The 23,013-nt window shown below is 36.9% G+C and overlaps 1 protein-coding gene across 3 annotated transcripts in view; it reads right to left on the bottom strand.

Moving 5' to 3' along the window:
* The window catches only part of CYYR1 (cysteine and tyrosine rich 1), a 109,839-nt gene extending 88,129 nt beyond the window's left edge, over positions 1-21,710 (bottom strand). For all 3 annotated transcript variants that reach the window (XM_037743247.1, XM_017541911.2, XM_037743248.1), the window contains exons 1-2: positions 21,159-21,710; positions 14,682-14,784 (exon numbers count right to left, since the gene is read on the bottom strand). In XM_037743247.1, the coding sequence (XP_037599175.1) occupies positions 14,682-14,784; positions 21,159-21,231 (176 nt within the window). In that variant the 5' untranslated portion in view covers positions 21,232-21,710. The remainder of the gene's footprint in view (positions 1-14,681; positions 14,785-21,158) is intronic.
* Positions 21,711-23,013: the final 1,303 nt, after the last annotated feature.

Raw genomic sequence — 23,013 nt, forward strand, 5'->3', positions numbered from 1 at the left:
AGACTACAGTATAAACAACTTTTATAAATACCAAGAAACCAAAAACGTCCTGTGACTTGCCTTGCTGCCATATTTGGCTTATTTTGATGGTCCAGAATGGAAGCTACAATGTCTGCAAGGTGTAACTGCACTTTGTCAGCCACTCCTGCTTTCTTTTGGTTAATGTTTGCATGCAATAACTTTTTCCATCTTTTTACTTAACTTACCTATTTCAGTAGAGTTGAAGCGAATAGCATTTATTTGAGTCAGTTCAAAACAAAATCCATTTGCTGTTTTTACTGGTATGTTTAGACCATTAATGTAATTATTGATATGTTTGAATTTAGGTCTGTCATTTGATGATTTGCTTTCTGTTTGTTCCCTCTGTTTTTCATTCCTTTGATTCTCCTTTTTTGCCCTCTTCTCAGTTACAAGAATATTTATTAGTATCCATTTAAATTTATCTACCATGGTTTTGGCTATCTTTCTCTGTAGTTTTTTATTGTTTTTAGTGGACGCTCTAGGGATTATAGAATATATACTTAATTTTTACATCATTACCTAGAATCAATTTTATATCATTTTAGCTGGAATATAAAACCTTATCATCTTATAGATCCATTAACCTTTCCCCTCCTATGCTAGTCATGTTAAATATTACATCTAAACCACTGAATGTGCCATCATACAGTGTCATATGTTTTGCATTAAATAGTCAATTGCATTTTAACAAACTCAGGAGGAGAAAAATAGGCTACCGTATTTACCAACTAGTACTGCTAGTTGGGCAGGACTTTGATTTTCTTAACCTTCTTTTTCCTTTATCACATTCCAAGTTTTCTCTGATATCATTTGCTTTTTTTCCTGAAAAACTTTTACATCAGGTCTGCTGAAATAATATTTTCTTAACTTTTCTTAATTTAAGAATGTCCTTATTTTATCTCTATTCTTGGAGAATATTTTTTTTACTGGATATAGAAGTTGACAATTCTATCCTTTGGCACTTAAAAAATATGCCTTTTTCCTGATCTCAATGGTTTCTGATGAGAAAATGAAGTCATTCAAATCACAGCTCCCCTATAGGTAACGTATTATTTTTCTCTGGCTGCTTCCAAAGTTTTTTTCTTTAGCTTTTAACCAATTTGATTATCATATATCTGGGTGTGGATTTAATTGGATTTATCCAGTTTGGAATTTCCTGAGTTTCTTAAATCTGTAAATTATTTCTTTCACCAATCTTGGGATTTTTTAGCCCCACACTCTTTCTCCTTTCTTCTGGGACTCTGATGGCATAGATGCTAGACCCTGTCCACATTATGCTTGCTTACTTAGCCAGAACTAGAGGCCTTCTCCTGTAGCTCTGTTTGTCCATGTCGGGAAGCCCACTTATGTGTTTTGGGCTGTGTTTAGTCCAGAGTTGGGTAAACAGAGGGAAAAAATTGGTAAACTCATGGCTAGCTGGGCAGTATTTCGAATTTTGGTCTTGTTCCCCAACCTACCTGCTAGAATTTACTTCCCACAGTCCTGAAGTAGCTGCTTCATGCATTAGGTCCAGACTCCATAGTTGCACTCAGTAGGAGGCAGAGCGGGGAGTTTGCTTTCTCCAAGTTATTCAGAACTGGAATCAACCCTCCCAACTAAATACAATGAGACAAAAGCTATTTTACCATAAACACTAAGCAAAATATATAACGTATATTAAGCTGGCAGTGTAAAGCCAACAGGCTGAATAAAAAGAAACTCATTTTAAAATTGAAAGACCTCAGCTGATCCTCACTATGATCAATGACTTTTTATTTGGCGTGCCATCTGGCATTTATTCGATTCCACTGAAAATACATTCAATCTGGAGACAGTTGCAAATGTAGGTTGTGCACAATATCATCAGAGGCAAGTTGTAGCCCTTTTTATTCTTTTAAGTCTTACGAGCCTTGACTTAAATGGAGAGAACTGCTGATTAACACGGTTTTTTAAAAGAGCTTAATCAGGGGAATTCTCAACGGTTACATACAAAGGCACACTCAAGTCTATACAGCACTATGATCACTCTGCCAAAAGAGCTGGCAGTTAGAACACCATTGTGTGCATTAATATTGACATATTATCAAAAGAGATGAACCATTGGAATTACTTAATGAATCATTTTTTAAAGCAAATCATTACCCACTGATTTTTGATATTATATATGTGATGTTTTTCTATAAATCAGGCTTATATATTTTTATTTAGATTTGACTTCCTAGTTTCTGGGTTTCTTCCTCTAATTCACAAGTCAGCGTAGGGTAACATGGCAGACTTGTATATCTAATGTACATGACTTTTCAGGCTGTATTATGACTTTAGCAAATGCTGGGCAGCAGGACACCGTATTTAATTCACTGCCTTTGCAGTTATCAGACTGCAATCACATTTGATTAAGAGCGCCATTTATTTCACTCAAGGCCGAGAGTGCTCTCCTGGGGAGAGACAGGTGGTGCTCTCCTGTTGATGAAGTCCAGACAGCCAGAGAGGGAGCCCTGTCACCAGAAGTGACACTCTGCAGCTCAGTCACTGACTTTCCAAATGACCTTGGAGAATATTACTATGATTCTTTTTGACCACTGTGTTGCTCAGGCTGGACTCAAACTCCTGGACTCAAGCAATCTTCCCACCTCAACCTTCCAAGTAGCTGCAGGTTTTAAAACCTGGATGTTTTCAAAGCCCAGTGTTTTCATTAATGACAGGAAAAATTTTTAAAGCCCTTCTAAGTGCTTTTATCTATAAATATGTATGTCAGAGGGGCAAGTTACTATTACCTCTTTACACATTAACAAACTGAGGCTCAGTGACATTAGGAGATCAAAGTTCACACAGCATCAGGAACACAAGCCCGATTTTTCTGAATCCAAACATTTGTGGTCTTTCTTACAACTTCTATCACAAAAACTACTGTTAATCAAGAATAGAATTACAAAGCATTGTTTCCTGTTTAATTCTACTTGGCAAAGGCCAAGAGGGTCCATTTACTTAATGAAAGAATGAATATTACTTGAGGCTGCAACCTCAAAGTAGAGCTTTCAGCATTTATTTGATAAACTTAAATTTTAATATATTTCTATGTGCAATACTTCATAAGCTGATTCCACATTATGCCTGATGTTTGTTAAGAAAAAAATGTTGTATCCACACAGTAGAGTTGGCTATTTGCAACCACAGGTAGCTCTCAATTTTTGCAAAATGCAGCATAGAGAGATACAGTTTTGCTTATGTTTCTGACAGTGTGAATTTACACAGCAATATGTTTAAAGTAATTTGTCATGTTTTTTTTCTGTTTTTGTCAGATGTGTGCAAAGGCATAAATTTTTTTATTACCTGTAGGGCCTTTTTCTTCTTCTCCTTTCTGTAACCATGAATATTGAAACTAAAAATTCTCTTTGTTTCTGAGACACAGAGAGTTACTATTGGCTAAATAGCTGAGGCTTTCACCCATAGCACTTTCAGATGGAATCCTATTACACTTTATGAGGTTATCATCGCCCTCTGAAATTTTCATTAGTTATGGGTGTGTACATCCTAATGTCCTGCAGTTTGGAGACAGCTGGGAGACCCTGTGTTCTGGTTGCAGCTGCCCCTCAGAGTTCTTCCAATATAATGGAGTAAAAAATCACTGGCTGTGTGTCAGTCTTCCTTCCTCAATTTTATCAATAAAATATTTTCAAATTTTAAAAGTCAGTGTGACACTAAAAAATGTACTAACAAAGTAATATGTTGCATTGCAGAGCAAAATTTTATCAGTGGCTCATCACAACTTATATACAAACACAAAGAAAATACTAAAATGATGTAAAACTGAATCTCCAAAGTGATCCAGTTGATCGAAGGGAGCACCAATTATCATCAGTGTGGGACTGCCATATATTCTACTAAAGAAAACAAACTACCATGAAGTGATAAAGATAAGCAAATAAATAAACTAGCGAGAGAGAATGAGCCCACAATTCCTGGAATTTTACAGTAAATGGTTTGTTTGTTTTTTAAAAAACAAACAAACAAACATTCTCTCTCCAAAAATTATGAAAGTGAGTTGCACAGGAGCCTGTCTTCTTAACAGTCATAGGCTGGCAGATCATATTGCCTCATTCATAGAGCACATTTAACGCAGAAACATGACGGGAGGTTAAATTATTATAATCAAATTGGCTTTTCAATTCTAGTCTCTCTCATCTGATTACAATTTATCATAAACAGTGTGATTAGAAAGTGGTGACTGATTCTATCATTCCTTTTACTCTGTAATGACACCTAATCTGTATTCTATGAAAAGATATTATGTGACACCAATAACACATTGAAATGATGGTTTGATTTTGCTGCGCAAATATTTTTCCAGATGATGCATAATAACTTAGACCCACAAAATGTCAGGTTTTTCATGTTTAAAGGATGAATTGATCTGCATGTAAATGATCCATTCTGGATCCTTCAGTCTGTTAGGCCCCAGTGGCTTCGATAGTGAGTTGGCAGACTGGCTTCTTCTCCTCTCAAATCTGGGGTGTGGAAGGGCAGACAGATAATTAAGGAACATAAATAATCTGATAAATAATAACAGAATAGTGTGTTAGTCTTGGCACTACTAGGAAAAGATACCGAGACTGGGTAATTTATGAAGAAAAGAGGTTTAATTGACTCATGTTTCTGCAGGCTGTACAGGTAGCATGACTGAGGAGGCCTCAGAAAACTTTCAATTATGACAGAAGGGGAAGGGGAAGCAGGCTTGTCCTCACGTGGCTGGAGCAGGAAAGCGCGTGAAGGGGGAGGGGCTACATACTTTTAAACAACCAGATCTCATGAGGACTCGCTCACTATCACAAGAACAGCAAGGGAGAAATTCACCCCCCAGGATCCAATCACCTCCCGCCAGGCCCCTCCTCCAACACTGGGGATTACAACTCGACATGAAATTTGGGTAGAGACACAGATCCAAACCATATCAACTAGAGAAGGGATAATGCAACAGCAGCATACAGCAGGGAATCAAATCCAGACATAGTGAGTAAGAAAAGCTTCCCTCCAAAATACAGTGTTTAGATCTTCATAAGGACAGCAATGAATCATTTTTACTCATCCCATCTTGAAGCCTTCTTCACATCTTCAGGAGCCAATGAGAAGTGGCAGAAATAGACCAAGTATGTCTCATTGTAAATGTCAGCTCCTCACATAGCAGCTATATGAAATGATTTTAGTCTGAGCCTCATCCTCATCTGAACAGACGGGAATAATACGTAGGTCACAAAAACTGTTCTGAAGGTTAATTAACTTACAAGGTTTTAGTTTTGGTGACAGAGAAAGCATTAAATAAATGATAGTTCTCTTTCTTCCAGCAATTCCTGCTGCCACCAAACACACCTTCTTTTATAATATTCAACTGTGATTTCTATCTAAAGTAGCTTTTAAACCTAAATTATATGAACCAATATGAAGTAATCTAATGTGGACAACAATTCAAGTAAATAAAAATGGACTCTCAGACCAGGCGCTGTGGCTCATGCCTGTAATCCCAGCACTTTGGGAGGCTGAGGTAGGCAGATCACAAGGTCAGGAGTTCGAGACCAGCCTGGCCAACATGGTGAAACCCCGTCTCTACTGAAAATACAAAAATTAGCTGGGCATGGTGGCACCCACCTGTAGTCCCAGCTACTCAGGAGGCTGAAGTAGGAGAACCCTTGGAACCCAGAAGGTGGAGGTTGCAGGGAGCCGAGATTGCGCCACTGCACTCCAGCCTGAGAGACAGAGTGAGACTCTGTCTTAAAAAAAAAAAAAAAAGGACTCTCACATAGACTGCTTTGCTATGGTAACATATTCAATTCAGCGTGAACTGGAATATCAGAAATCCTACGTTTTGTATAACATAAAACACAACACGCAAATAGCGGAAAATAAAGGCATTCATTGTCCCCACTACCACAAGGAGTGTATTCAGGTTGATTAGTGAAGGACAGATCAGTTTTGATAGAGGCGAGAAGGGCTAAAACGTATCCAAATGTAAAGAGGGGAGAAATCACGGTGTATTCCTGAATCTGCTTGGGGCTCTGTTGTTGGTTTGCTGTTCTATTTCTTATACCTCATTTTGGAATATCTCATTTATTCCCACACACTTTTTGACCCAGCATCTCCAAGCTTTTCACTCCCAGACCCACATGTGATGCTTCATGCTCTCTACTGAGCTACGGATGGAACATTCTGCCAACTGAGGCTTGGTTCATACCCGAGAGGCTTTTCCTCATTTAATGTACTAAAAGTGGAATTCATTTCCCTTTCTGAACCATCCTGAATATTCCCCATTAGTTCCCGGCACACCATCCATCTTCTTATCCAAAGCAGAAACTTCAGAATTAATTCAGTCATGTTCTTCTCATTTAGCCCCAATCCTTAGCCACACATCCCATCAGTTCTCAAGTACTCATCTCTTTTGTCCTGTTATCCTGTAGCACAAAGACACTGTCAAATAGCACCAACCCTCGCTCCCCAAGTGTACTGGGAAGTTAGGTAGTGGCAGGAATGCCTGGGAGTTGGTTACAAGTGCAGAATCTCAGGCCCTATCCAGACCTACCAAATCCGAATCGGCATGCTAACAAGGTGTCCGGGTGACTCCATTGCAACTATCATCAAACTTTTCCACTGCCTTTTTTTAATTGTAAGAATTTTCAAACATATAAGAATTATAAATAATAAAACACCCACATACCACTACCCAGATTTGTTAGGTGTTAATAATTATACTTTCTTGAAATATTTAATTTAAAACCTTTTTTTTGAGATGGGGTCTTGCTGTGTTGTCCAGGCTGGTTTCAAATTCCTGTGCACAAGTGATCCTCCCACCTTAGCCTCCCGAGTAGAGGCACTGCACCCTGACTGAACAATGAAATATCAGAGTTGAAGGCCACTTCCCCACACTCCTTCCTAGGGTGACCCATATGTCTCAGTTTGCCCAGGACCATCCAGATTGCTGCACTGAAAGTCTTGCACCCCTGCAAACTTCTCAGTCCTGGGCAATCCTGAAATTCATGAGTACTTGTCTCTCCCTCACATATTTACATATTCACGACATCTGCCTGTTTTCACAAATAATACACAGGATTATTTTATGTGTTTAACTTTATGCAAATAGCATCACATTGTACACATTGCTCTTCAGTTAGTCCTTCATACAGCATTATCAGTTTTGAGATTTACTCTAATGGTATGTTAATATGAATGAAATTATTTTAATTGCTGTTTCCTTTGCATGAATACACTCTATCCACTGTCTTCTGATGGAGGTGTGGGTTGCTTCCAGTGTTTTGTTAGTTTTTAAATAATATGTCAACCAGTAGTATAAATGTCTCCTTGTGCATATTTGGAAATTTCCTAGGGAAAATATCTAGAAGAGGCGTTACTGCTAAATCCTAAAAGATATCTATCTTCAGCTTTACTACATGGGGTCTGATTGCTCTCAGAGTGGAACAGTTCATGTTCTCCCATCAACAATGTGAGAGTCCTTTTATCTTTGCCCACATTGCTTGGAACTATCAGACTTATGAAATATTGCCAAGTCTGATGGGTATAAGATGGTATTTCAATGTTTTAAGTTGTTTTTGCCTGCTTTAGTTAGCCAGGTGGAGCATCTTTCACTGGTTAATGGACCGTCAAGTTTTCTGCTCTATGCCTTTTTTTTGTGCACACATATTGCTCATCATCCTGTTGAGGCATTCTGGATACTAATCTTTTGTGAATCATATGAACTGCAAATACCTTCTCCAAGTGACTGTTTGCCTTATATTTTTACCTAGGAATTCCTTTGTTCTCTATATTAAAATTTTTCTAAATTGAGATATAATTCACATCCCATAAACTCACCAATTTAAAGTGCAGAGTTCAGCATTTTTTAGTAATCTTTTCCTTCGTGTTTTTCAATATTTTATTTTAGACATTTCTATCCTGATACCATAATGCTATTCTCCTCCTATTAAAAACATAAATGTTTGCTTTTTGTTTTTAGTATTTAGTCTGATAAGAGTGGATTTGTGATTGTGGAGTGATGAATTGATCTCAATTAATGTTTATCCATATAGATCTTACTTGTTTTAGCAACACTTGTTGCGTAATCTATCCACCTCCGCTAGTTTGTAATGCCATTTCTATTATCTATCAAGTTCCCATATAGACATCAGTCAATTTCTTTCTCCTTATTCTTTTGGTTTATCTGTGAACCAATATCACACAATTTATTTTTTATAATTTTATAATAAATCTTGATGTCTGTAAGGCATATCTTCTGACCTTGTTCTTTTTCATAACTCTTTTCTCATTCCACGCCCTTTACTGTCCCACATAAATTTTAGTACTGTTCTTTCAAATTCAACAAAATCATTCCTGTGAATTTTTATTGGAATTGCACTGAATTTACAGACAGTTCAGGAAGAACTGCCATATTCAAATACTGACATCTTTATAATACTTGCATCCACAATTTGATACGTCTCTTAATTTCGTTAGGTCTCTCTTTATCCCTTGTAATTTTTACATGGTTATAATACTCCCTAAATGCATATATTATTACTGGATTGCTTACTGGATATATTATAGTTTTAAATACTGTATTTTAGATTTATTATGCACATATCTATTATGTTTTCTTATTGAATGTTGCTGGTATATAGGAATAAACTACTTTTGTACACTGATCTTATATCCTGCAATTTGGGTGAATTCCGTTATTTTTTTTTATAGTCTGAGGAATACTGACAATCATCTCATTTATAAATGAGAGCGATTTACTTTCTTCCTTTCCAATTTTTATTGCCTTTTAAAAAATTTGTCTTGCTGATTGCACTAGCCAGGATTTCCAGTACAATGCTGACTAGAAGTGGTAGAAGGCACTAGTTTGTCTTATTTTTGCCTTTAAAGGGAAGGGTTATACCAACATACCATTGATTACGGTGCCTGAGATAGGGTAGTAGTTTTTGAAAAATATATTTATTAGGTGAAACATTTTTCTTCTATATCTGTAGTTTGCTAAGCATTTTAACTCTGAGTGATGATTTTAATTGCTTTTCCTTTTAAAACTGATCTTAGAATTACTCTTCTTTAAGAAACCTTCCTAGCACTCTAAAGTTGGAATAAAAGCTCCTCGTCTTTGATCCCACTGGATTTTGTGCTTCCTGCAGCAAGTTCAATTATCTGCTGATGTGTCTATGCTCCTCAGTAGCTTCTAAGCAAGTCAAGGGCAGGAACCTCATGTTTCATTCATGGCTATATCCTCCAGAACCTGATGTAGATCACTAAAAACTGTACATAGCTATAAAATAAATTGTTGAAAATATGTTCAGGAAACTTTATTTTTCCTTCCTAACACCCAATTCTGTTTCTGACAATTAGGCTTAATTTACAAAGACAGTAATAATAGCACAGACAAGTTTTAGCTATCTACACATTTATATTTGTTTTTAATACAACAACTCATAGAATGCAAATATACATCTGAAAAATCACTGATTTCCTTCTTATAGCAAACATAAGTTGTTGCTACATTTCAAATCAAGTTCATATTTAATTTCACATCATATTAGTTACTTATCTTTGTGTTATTTTTAAAACAAAAATAAGACTCCCACATACTTTGATTTGTTCAGTATGTACATTCTAAAGGTTTTTTCATATCTCAGTACTAAGATTATTTTAATTAATTCAAATGATTTTTTTTAACCAGTGCCAAAGGTCTTTTTAAATGCATTATGTTTGTCAGTGTCTGAATATCCTCACCTGTTTAATACAGAACACTAAGCTACTTAATGATCATAGGACCTCAAATGCCATTTGAAAATATGAAACCTTTATCTTTTAACTGAGTTTTGCTTTCATGCATAGCATGGCTCAGAAATCACAGTTGTGATATTTATTAGCTGTCTTTGCAAAACTGTGGGTAATACATCTTTCACATTTCATTGGGAAGAAAAGAAATTTAATCTCACCAGGGTCTCTATTATTAGTTCTCCCTCTTGATTTTTTTTTCCTGTGGGGATTTTATGTTGGCCACATGGGACTCTGAAGAATCCACAGACCAATTGGTATTTTACAGTGGCAAAGTGGAAACGCAAAATCTATTTTTGAGTTAGGAAATTAAATTAAATTAAATGTCATCTAGCTTACTATATCCAAACGAGTCATTATTTTGTTCATATTCAATAGTGTACAATTATTGTCTTACAAAAAAGAATAGCTTTATTTTCCTCAACTTTACATCAGTTCTGTGTTTATCATGTTCCACTAGATAACAGTAAGTAGCCACTCAATTGCACCCTCTATTCCCCTGAATTCTACCAATACTAAAGAGTATTCTATAAACCACGTTTTTACGCTGGATCTACTTTCTGGGGAATGCCAATTAAATTTCATTAACAGCAAAAAATTAAACATCGCTTTCCATATGCATCACAGAATATCTATCTTCCATGAAGCAGAGTTGCTGAATGAAATGTTTGAGAATCAATCTGGTGGGAAATTGCTTATTTCTCAAATTGACCCAATTCTCCTTTTTAAATATTCAGAGGCTTCTATCTTCAGGGAGTTGCCCTCATGGTCCGAAATCTCTTAAATGGAGAAATAATTATAAGGTAACATAGTTTGTCATAAATGGTTTCAAATAGTGTGACATCTCAAAGTGTGCATTCCACATATTTCATCTATGGAGTAAATAAAAAGAAGTTTCATTTGGAGCCGCCTCATCTTTGTCTATTGTCTTAATGATGTCTAAGAATGTGCCCGTTCTATATAAAACCAGATACCTGATTTCCAGAAAAGTACTGAATTATTTTGTTTAAGTTCTGCTAGGCAGGACCGATAAAACACGTCCTTAAAGAATCTATCTTTTGCCTGACCTACTTATTCCTACATTCTATAGTCAAAGTTTACCCCTTCCCCATCTAGCCACACTAAACAATAGGGACTTTCTCAACTGGATCATTTCCTTTCTTATATCTGATTTTGTATGCAAGAGTCTGTCTAAAAGGCATGTTCCTTTTCTTCACTATTTACGTAAATATCCACTTTTCCTTCAAAACTCTGATCAGATTCTATGTTTATGGTGTGTTCCTTAAATATCTCCTCCTAAACACATACACACACAGTCTCTCTCTCTCTTTCTCTTTTTCTCTCTCTCTCTCTCTCTCTCAGACACACACACACACACACACACACACACACGGACAGACTTAGCTTTCCAGTCCTCCAATGATACTTCAAAGATTAGCTCTTCGAATTAGAATTGCCTATGCTCTCTTTTCTTATCAGATTTTGAGGTCTTGGACTTCCAAGAGGACTCTGACTTCCTTTTCATCTTTGGATCCCAGGATCTAGGCCAGCACTGCCATGGTAACAGGCACACAATGCGCATTTATAAATAATTAAATGACTGAAATAAACATGCTGAATACTGTAAAAATTATTCTTAAATTCTGGATAACACTAATTCTCCTATACTGAAGTCGGTATCTGTGACTATAATTACCAGAAGTAGATATGTTATCTTTTAAGTTTAATTTTCAAAGTTTTTCATAAGACAGAAGTAAATCTTAAAATTCCTAACAGCAGTAAGAAAGAAAAATGGCACCTGAATTTATTTGCCAAAATTAACTCATATTTAAAATAGAAAGCATCTTAAAAAAAAATGAGAGTGTAGGGTGCAGAGGCTCTCGCCTGTAATCCCAGCACTTTGGGAAGCTGAAGTGGGCAGATTACTTGAGGCTAGGAGTTCATCACCAGCATGGACAACATGGTGAAAACCTCTTTCTACTAAAACTACAAAAATTAGCCAGGCATGGTGGCACCTGCCTATAATCCTGGCTACTTGGGTGGTTGAGGCATGAGAATCGCTTAAACCCAGGAGGCAGAGGCTGCAGTGAGCTGAGATTGTGCCACTGCACTCCAGCCTGGGTGACAGAATGAGACTCTGTCTCAAAAAATTAAATAAATAAATAAATAAAAAAGGAGAGCGAACTGAGTAAAATAAGACTTTTCAACTAAATTAGCTCCTGTGACTGCTTTATAAACAAATCTTAATGGTTAGTTTGCAAAAGAGCAAGGGCAATTGAAGTTAGCAAAATTAAGGGCTAAACAGCAACTCTGATTATTTCAGTAGGTGACTAGGGGAAGGACTGAGCAAGGACAGTCAAATGGCCCTAACCCAACCAATTTACAAACACTCTAAAATGCCCAAATTATATTTTGCTGTCTTTTTAGCTCATTTTAAACTGAGCAAACATTTTTATTGTAAAAACAAACAAAAAATAAACCAAATTATAAAAATATTCACTTAAGTTACCTTACATTTCAATGTGTGATTCCTTTCTTCCTTATTACTTTTCTAACAACTGCAAGGGTTTAACTTTTTGTTACGACAATTAAAATGATTTCACTAAGAATGTGCCTGGATGCTTAAAAAGAGGAAGCATCGTTATGAATTTCAAAACAGAAATATATGAAAACATGTGTATGAAGGAACCCTTGTGAGCATTCTTGGAATTAACTTTTTTCCTACCTACTGTATCCCAAACCACCAATTAAAAAAAAAGAAAAACACACTTTGGGTGGAGCAAAGAACTGTTTTCAAATGTTAAACAATACCTGGAAATCCTGAAAATGTATTCTCTTGTATCCAGTGGGAAAACACTTTAAAGTCTCCCCCGCCCCACCTTTCTTTTTGCTAAGAATTGTTTAGCATGAGATATGCTCAGTGGTATCTAGTTTGAACAGAAATTTCAGTTATAACTGCCTGAAATATAATGCCATCTGTGTTAATTTTCCCTTCTGAAACACGATTATTTTTCCCCCAAACTTAACAAGTACCTGGTCTTAATAATCTACATCAAAGTATCAACTCACCTAATTCTTCACTTTAACCAGTGGTGAAATTAAACATATAGAATATAAACATAGAATATAAAAATGTGAACTTCACTGCAAATGTAAATCATAACAAGTACATCTATAAATTCAAATATTTAAAAATATTCTGATTAATAAGTAATTATGAGTTATACGTATTTACCAGGGTAGAGGTAGCTATGGAGTGAGAAAGAGGTCACACTACACTCCACGATATAGTTAGTGAACTGAGAGACAGGCCGAGAGCCAGATGACCAAAGAATCCCAGAATCACTTTGACTTCACATTCTCCAAATCTATACTTACACCTCTACCGGGGACAGCAGCATCTGGCATGTGGAGACCGTTTGAGAACAAAATTTAAATTTATTAATGATATATTTTAAGTTACTTTAAATACTGTGAAGTAATATACCACTGTAAACATCATTATATATTTATATTTGAGCTGATGAGTTCCTGTAAAAAATCATCCTGACAGTTTTCTAATGTAAGAAGTGGGCTTAATCTCTTTTCTACCAAACTACCCATGAAGAAAAATGTAAACATTTTTAGAGCTTATTTGCATTTCAAAGAAGGCTTAAATTCCATACATGATTTTTTATTGTAGCTTGACATTTCTTTCACATCTATAATAGTGTTCAAGAGTATCCCAAAGTATAATTTTTTATGTGTGTTTTCAGAGTCATGTTCTCTAATATCAGCCCCAACACTGATTCTAGAAAGTTTATGTGGTGCCAGGTTTTCTATTCTCGGGAAATGGAGAATGTGTAATAGGCCGTCTCATTGGACACGTCCCTAAAATAGCTGGGCACATATGACTTAGCGCCTAATGTTTCCTGTTTCCTATTGAGCCTTTGTAGGCATGAGTTAAACAGAACTGTTTGGGAACAGAACATTTCCCAAATCATCATGATACGGACTTGAAAAACAAAACAGGAGACAGAGCCACAACCGCTGCTGCTATCTGAAAGTCATGGGAATTTTGACTCAATAAATTCTTATGTTCCTAATTCTCAACTTTTTATTTCTCAGCTGTGGGTTCCTCTCCTGAGGAACTGACAAGTGCACACTTTTCCAGACATACAACCCCGGAGGCAGGTCCAGCTTCTCCATTTTCCTTTGTCCAGAATCAGCTCTAAAATAAATTCCTAATTTGTTGCAAGGACAGGCTTAACACAGCAAGGAAATGCTTAACAGTCCTCATGTGTCTATTTTGTTTGTGTGCCTTATTATTTATCACTTTGCATTACTTATACCTAGCTTTCCTGAGGCTCTAAGCTTGTTTCCTGAAGTTGCTGTATATGTATTATGTGAGAATTGACAGTTCATGTTTCAACTGTTTTTTATTCATAACCTCTCTTTTTCCTGACATCTACTGGATGTGTTAAATTAATACATGACGGCAAAATAAACTGGCTATAATTAAACGACAAATTTTAACATGCAAATCTTTCAACAAAACAGATAAAACCATATGACTGATGATGTTATAACATTATCAATAAAATGATGTCTACTTAAAATATTATTAGAGTAGACAAAGTAAAACAATAAAAGAATAACTCTTTTTAGTTCCTTTATAATGAAGGCAATTTATTTTGTATATTATTTTGCATATTTTGTCAAATAACATAGCCCATTAGATAGCTATGTGTTAATATCTCCAGTAAAGATTTCATGTCAATAACCAGTCTTGAAATCTCTTGCCCACAACTATCACTTGGTACCTTTTAAAAACATAACTGGACAAGTGGACAAGAGGAAGAGCTTCAACATTGCCAAATTTGACTAATACTCACGAGAGGATATTCCCAATGTAAGCATAGTAGGAGCAACAGTAGGGCGTGGTTCCATCACAGCAGTAAGATCTGCAATCTTTGCCACACTGAGCAAGGCAATCATCTACAAAACAAAAACCACACGTGAGCAGTTATGGTTGTAAAATAGCAGTTTCAGGAAAAATTATTCTATTATTTCACATCTTAATCAGCCAGTGACCACTCTTTAGTAGTTTTAAATCTTCATTTTCATCCTCAGGATTGAAAAACATTTGTAAGGATCTAAACTGGCCTCTCTTTCCCATTAGACTTTAAGCTGTAAAGACATAGACCATTCTTGAATCTTCTACACCAAGCACCATAATTGCTAGTCAGGGTTAGTTGAATGGGATAATGAAGGAAGGGCTGAACAATGAAACTACTCAGTCATTGGATTTGTCCATAGAGTTTTATAATAATATTAAATGATAAAATCTTCTTAATTAGGAGCAGTGGCTCATGCCCGTAATCCCAGCACTTTGGGAGGCCAAGGCAGGTGAATCACTTGAGGTCAGGAGTTTGAGACCAGCTTGGCCAACATGGTAAAACCCTGTCTCTACTAAAAACACAAAAATTAGCTGGGTATGGTGGTGCACACCTGTAATCCCAGCTACTCAGGAGGCTGAGGCAAGAGAATTGCTTGAACCCAGGAGATGGAGTGAGCTGAGATCATGCCACTGCACTCCAGCCTGGGAAATAAAACCAAAAAAATAAAAAATTCTTCTAACTTTAGGGTATTATATTCTCAACTCACTTCAATTAATAGAAAGGTTTAGTTGCATGGATAATACCAAAAAGGAATAATTTTGAAATGATGAATGTTTTCCATGATAGTGTATTACATGCTTTTCTTTTTGTGCCATGTTTTTTTACCTTCATAATTACAGTTTGCATACATATGGTAACACAATGAGTCTGCATCCTGTAAATTCATTTGAATTAAAAGATGATTGGTTATAGGAAGAAATCCCCATATACAATTATTTTCTAAATAATTAAGAGTTTACTTAATGTCGGATTGAGAAATCAATAAGGTATAAAACAGTACTATGTAAAGGGGAAAGAGTTATTTTCTGAATAAAGGATCAGCAATTACTATTTTTCCATATACTTTTCAGCAAGAAATATTATACTAAAAATGTTGGATAAAAATTATTCAAGCTTTGGAGTATTCTTTATTTCACCTAAATGATTTATGTTTAACATGCTAAGGTTGTCACTCAGTCATATAAATTATGATAAATATATAAGTTTCAGATACATGATTAGGAAAACATTAAGTGCAGTCTGAAAATTTAGGTTGTACATTTAAGAATCACAAAATAATCCATTTCCAACTCAATTCCTAAAGGTAATATTATTATATAAATCATATAAAACTTTTGCTTCCCTGTCTAAGCTGTAACATTAAAAGTACAAAATATATTTATGTCTACATGTCCATGTAATTGATTTATCCAGAAAGGAAATGTTACATTGCTTTTAAATCACTTCCCTGCTAAGATGATTCCTTACAAAGAGATGTGATTAAAAGGCGGCAAAGTTCAGTCACCATTAACAATTATGCATGGCTTTTGTGGAACAAATGGAAAAGTTCATATTTTCTTCCCCTCAATTTTATTTTTTACATTATAGCTTGACAAACATGACCCTTGAGGTTTACCTCTGGATTTTGGTAATAAGGAATGAAAGAGAAAAATAATTACCTTTGTGAGATTCAATAAGTTCTTAAGTCCACTTTTAAAATTTGAAGACAGAAACACAATCTAATGATTTAGATACAAGGGATAAGCCAATATATTGACAATAAATGCCTTTTGCGGAGTATGACAGACTTTTAAAGGCTATTTAATTTACAGTTTTCTTGGTGAATTTCCATAGCTCTCATTTTTAGTGCTGTTTAATTTATTCAAATATTTAGACTGGTCAGTTATACAAAGGGCTTAGCAGGGACGTTTTGCTTCACGTTCTTAAAAGCCATTCAATGCACACCCACAGCCATCTGATCTTTGACAAAGTCAGCAAAAATAAGTAATGAGGAAAGGACTCCCTATTCAATAAATAGTGCTGGGATAACCAGTTAGCCATATGCAGAAGAATGAAACTGGACCCATATCTTTTACTGTATACAAAAATTAACTCGAAATAGATTAAAGATGTAAATGAAAGACTTCAGACTATAAGACTCCTAGAAGAAAAGCTAGGAAACACCCTCCCTGACATCAGCCTTGTGAAGGAATTTATAACTAAGTCTTCAAAGCAATTGCAACAAAAGCAATTGACAAGTAGAATTATTAAAGAGCTTCTGCACAGCAAAATAAACTATCAAGAGAGTAAACAGGCAATCTACAGAATGGGAGAAAATATTTGTAAACTATACATCTGACAAAAGCCTAATACCCAGAATCTGCAAGGAACTTAAATAATTGAACAAGCAAAACCCAAATAATCCCATTAAAAAATGGGCAAAGGACATTAACAAGACACTTCACTAAAGAAGACACACAAGCTGCCAACCAACACAGCAAAAAAATGTTCAACAAGTCACCAATCATCAGAGAAATGCAAACCAAAACCACAGTGAGATACCACTTCACACCAGAAGGCTATGATTGAAAAGTAAACAACAACAACAACAAAAACCAGATACTAGTGAGCCTGAGGATAAAGGAAATACTCATACGCTGTTAGTGGAAATTAGTTCAGCCACTGTGGAAAGCAGTTTGGAGATTTCTCAGAGCTTTAATCAAAACTACCATTTGACTCAGTAATCCCATTGCTGAGCTATATATCCAAAAGGAAATAAATCATTCTATCAAAAAGACAAGTGCATTTGTATATTCATCACAGCACTATTCAAAATAGCGAAGACAGTGATTCATCCTAAGGGTCCATCAATAGCGGACCCAGTAAAGACAATATGGTACATATACGTCGTGGAATACTATGCAGCCAGAAAAAAACTAATGAAATCATGTCCTTTGCAGCAAGATGGATGCAGATGGAGGCCATAATCCTATGCAAATTAATGCAGGAACAGAAAACCAAATATCACATGTTCTCACTTATAAGTGAGAGCTAAACATCAGCTAATTACGGACATAAAGATGGCAACAATAGACACTGGAACTACTAGAAGAAGTTGGAAAGGGAATGGAGAGGGGTTGAAAAACTCTTGGGTACAATGTTCAATACCTGGGTGATGGAATCAATTATACCTCAAACCTCAGCATCACACGATATACCCATGAATAAATCTGCTCATATATTCCCTGAGTTTAAAATTAAAGAAGTTGAAATTATTTCACAAAAAATAAAATAAAAGCCATTCTGACTTTGAGAGAGCTAATGTCCTTACCATTCTGTCAGAGTAGGACAACCTATGTCTAAGTAACTTCATGGGTACCTTTTGTACCATGCTCAGGACAGTGACATCTCATTAAACTCTCCATGAATATCAAAGGTTCAATTACTACCATTTTATTTCAGTGACTACCCTTATGGGTGTTATCAAAATATTTTGAGCCAATATTACAGGAAACCAAGCCCAAAATCCTGTAGCCAAGAAGCTGGATTATACCTGCAGCAAACCTCTGGATCTTTTCACACATTGGTCATTGTTTTTATGGTATCTTCCAGTGCTCTTGTCTACTTCTCAGAATTAAACTGCCCAAAAGAGGAGATTTAACAGAATGACAAACACGTTCACTATCACAGCCTCTCCAAAATGAAATTTCAACCCTACCTCCAAGCCTTTTTTATGTTCATTGCTTTCTCTGGGTTACTTGAGAATAATTTGACACAGATCAGTGTTCCCACCATACAGTAGTTTTTTCTCACTGGATAAACAATAGATTATAGTTTGTCCCAGAAGATAAATAAGATTACTTCTAATGTCCAAGTTAGTGTCCCTGAAAATCAGCCAAACTTTCTTCAATGACTTTTTCCTGAAAGGTACGGTCTGGAAGAAGGTTCCTTAACTCACCCCTGCCTCCCACCTTAAGGAATCTGCAGAACAGGAAAAACAGTATCTGGCTTGAAGCATTTGCTTAGAAATGGCCCTTGCAAGCTACAGCAAGATAAGAGAGGAAGGAAAGGGAGGGGACAGAGTTACAGGCTGAGGTCTGGAAGGTAAAACCTTGACCAAAACCTGCCTTTGTAGCCTGCAGTGGGAGTCAGACAATAATATCCACACTTCACTGGGTCTCCTTCCAAAAGTAGCTCTATGGTACAACATTATGCTTCAGGTATAGAAACCTTTTTCTTATTTGTTTAGCCAAATGAAATGTGAATCCAATGCATCCGCTTTGGGAAAAATAATTTGGATTATGAGCAGTGCATGTACTTAGATTTTTGTCCCATAAAGCTGGCAATTCATTTAATACCATAATCTATTTTGATTTCTGTGGTGTTCCAGCATCTAACCTCAACCCTTCTTTCCAGCCAACCTCTTAGTTCCAACCAAACTGAAATATCCTTTGTTGAATGTACAGATCTTGATTTTTGCCTTTGTTCACATACATCCTACTATATCCTACTCCATCTCGCTTAGTCCAGGGTTTCTCTATTTTTCAAAGGTCTAGTTCCTTCAAGTCTTCCTCAATTCAGTTTTCCTGAGCAAATATTGATTGATCTTTTTGCTGAACAAAATAAACATTGTTCTCATGAAGCTTACTCATTTAAGCCACCAATAAGGTCTTCTTTGAACGTCTATGGCGCATGATTTTACTTCTCCTATGACACAACCTTTTATACCTTAAGTTAATTTATGATCATACCGTACTTCCCAGAGAAGACTGATAAGAACATGACCTCTTACGACTCAACATAGCTCACTGAATAAGTAATAGTTGAATGACTATGAAAAGCATAAAAAGCCCTCTGAATAAGAAGTCCAGGAATTGAAACCAAAGAGCTTATTAGCTAAACACTTCTTAGCAAATATAACAAGTCAACTTAGCACTGGCTTACAGCTACTTGGTAGCTTTCTCGAGAGGGATTTCAAAGAAGAAAAATGAATGGACTGAAAACTTCCTAAACTAACCATCCTTGTAGCTGGCCGGCTTCACTGAGGAGTTGGACACCTAGTACTAGGACAACAGGAGGAAGGGAGAGATGTGTGAAGCAGAAGCTTTCAGTTTACCACGGGGAATATAATGAAGAAACAAACAAAATTGTGCTTCAATGGAGTGGTTTGAGTATGTGTAAGTGAAGGTATTTAACACTGTCAAGCAGAGGAGGTGAAAAGCATAATTGCTTCAAAAGGACTAATAAAGATATTTTTTTCAATAGAAAACGAATATTAATGCAATTGAGTGTTAATCCCTCAAATTCTGAAAACCTTATATAAATTTAATAAAAGAAACAAATGTTATAAACAGATTAAATGTAAATTCTCTTCATTCAATAGGAAGGACTTATCCTTCTTTTATGAATTTCTATATTAGAAAGCGAGCATTTTTCCCTGCTATAAAACATCTTTAAAATGATAAGTTCTAGACAGCCACTAATTTGCATTTCAATAAACAGACTGAAAATGTCTACAGAAGTTATGATGACTTTTCTAGCAAGGTTGAATGAGAAATTCAATTCTTGTAATGCCCAGGTACAACGTTGAAGAACATCATTTCAGCTGCAGCATCTTTTTGAGTATCAAAGGTAAATTGCAGTGCTCTATATACATTTAGTATTGGAGGGTCACGGGTGAGCCTGCGATTTTTGTCATAGGACGTTAGAGACACAAAAATATTTTACAAAGAACTCTGCTTTTAGCTTACATTGTTTTGTGAATATGAACTGATGCAAAGACCAAATGTGTAAGAAACTTTATACCTGAATAACCAATGAAAGGCCCTTTGGGGTTCCATATGAATCACAGAACAAGAAAACCCACTTTGCTTCATTAATTATTAGCGGTTCTTACTACGAATAATTAGAAGGGAAATGAGATGCTCTTCTCTTATAGAAAAGTGTTTATCCAAATCTACTTACGCAGATTAGACCCTGGGTGAATTCATGCTTCTCAAAAACCTTATGTTTGACTTCAGTGCACCCAATAGCCCAGTCTACCACACTTGTGAATCTTCCAAAGAACAAAAACAAAGCTCCAAGGCTTTTCATTTGTAAGAGGAGAAACCAGGAATATTCAGAAAGCAGAAGGTGGAGAGGCCAGTGCCTAGCCTATAGATAAGTTTGTTTGGATATAGTTTACTTTTACCAGGGAGTCAAATCCCCTAAACGCGAGATTGCCATTTCCAAGGTGGAAAGGAAAAGAAAAGAAATGCAAAAAGGAAAGGTTAAAGGAAAAGGAACAAAACCAAACCGCGTGAAGGTCAAAGTGCGCGGGTTTCTGCCGTCGCCCTCGCAGGGACCATACCATGTCTGCCCTTCTGCAAAGGTCCCGGTGACCCAAGCGCAGCACCACGCCTTTGACCCTCTCCGCCGCCCTCTGTCACTGACCTGCATAGACAAAGAGCAGGACCAACTTCGGAAGCAAGACCCCTGGACGCACGGGCAGCCTCGGCGCGTCCATCCAAGCCGGTGGCCTGAGGTTGCGCGCCAGAAAGAGGCTTGGAGCGAAGGGAGAGCCCGGAACCGGAGGGAAAAGGAGGATGGAGGGCGATCAGATGGAGGGGGCAGCGCTCCAGAGAGTGGGGTGGAGCGGAGACCCGGCCATTGCCTAGGGAGTCTTCGAAGGGAGCCCGGGCTGGTCGCGTCCCGGGCCGGCGAGTGCGGGGCTCCGCGGAGCTAGGGCGCGCGTGGCCCGCGATGGGCTGCGCTGGGGCCCAGGTCTCTTTGTCTCGCCGACTGCGCTCAGACGCGGGGAAGGCGGCCACTCGGGCGTCTTCGGCCACCCAGGCTCACATTTCATCTCCGCGGGTGGCAACGACGCCGGGCGGGGGGCGGGGGTGGCCCCGACTCCTCCCCAAGCTCTGGTTCTTCCCTCTAAATGGTAACTATGGGACCAGGAAACTTTTTCTAACCCCTTGCTTTGGCGATTGCTGTACAGTTCAGTCTGCTCCTTTTTAGCCCTATCCTCTGCTACAATTTTTTTTCCCTAGGCCATGAAGAACTTTGCTTTTTATCTTAAAACGAGTGGAAGGAATTTTCAGGGTTGAAGGTACTGGACAAAGAGTGATAGTGAAAAAAAGCCCAGGATTGGGACGTACACAAAGTGCATGGCATCTGTGCTGAAAGCTAATAAAATGTTTATTATTTTTTCTTGTAAAATCAGAAAAAAAACAAAACAACAACAACAACAACAACAACAAAAAAGCAAGCGTGCACACTGTCCTTACGGTTTTGACAATGTTTTGGAGTTACAGGCCTATGCAATTAGGCAAGAGAAAGAAAATGATTTATAAAAATTAAAAGCTAAATTGTCATTAGCAAATGAGATACATGTATACATGGAAAATCCAAATTAATCGACTCTAAAGCTCTTGTTTAAAAAACCAAGCTGGATGCAGTGGCTCACACCTGTAATCCCAGCACTTTGGGAGGCCACAGTGGGTGGATCACCTGAGGTCAGGAGTTTAAGACCAGCCTGGGCAACATGGTAAAAAAACAGGAGATAAAGTACTTTCCTATGACCTTTCTCAACAGCAATTATTTTGTTGGCATCAGTGATGCTTTACTGGGGCACCTACTCTGTGCAAGACCTAACATCAAGTGTGGGACGGTTTGAGGAAGTAACTTTCTTTTTAAAAAATAATTTCAACTTTTATTTTAGATTCAGTGGGTACATCTGCAGTTTTGTCACGTGGGTATATCGTATGGTGCTGAGGTTTGGGAAATGAGTGATCCCATCACCCAGGTAGTAGTGAACATAGTACCCATTCATCCTTGCCTTCCCCTTCTATAATCCCCAGTGTCCGTTATTGACATCTTTATGTTCATGAGTACCCAATATTTAGCTGCTACTTGTAAGTGAGAATATATGGTATTTGTTTCTCTATTCCTGCATTAATTCATTTTTAATTATGGTCTCCAGAGACATCCACATTGCTGCAAAGAACATGATTTTTTATTTTTTATGACTGTATAGTATTCTGTGTTATACAAGTTCCATATTTTCTTTTTCCAGTTCTCTGTTGAAGGCCACCTACATTTATTTCATGTCTTTGCTATGGTGAATAATGCTGCAATAACATATGAATGCATGTGTGTTTTGGTAGCTTAATTTATTTTCTTTTGGCTTGGATATATTTCCAGTAATGGGATTGCTGGGTCAATGGTAGTTTGGTAGTTCTGTTTCTGTTTTAAGTCCCTTTTTTTCCTTTTCTTCCATTTTTTTTTTCTTTTTTTTTTTTTT

Source organism: Cebus imitator, unplaced genomic scaffold, assembly GCF_001604975.1.
Source record: "Cebus imitator isolate Cc_AM_T3 unplaced genomic scaffold, Cebus_imitator-1.0 Scaffold138, whole genome shotgun sequence".
Lineage (NCBI taxonomy): Eukaryota > Metazoa > Chordata > Mammalia > Primates > Cebidae > Cebus > Cebus imitator.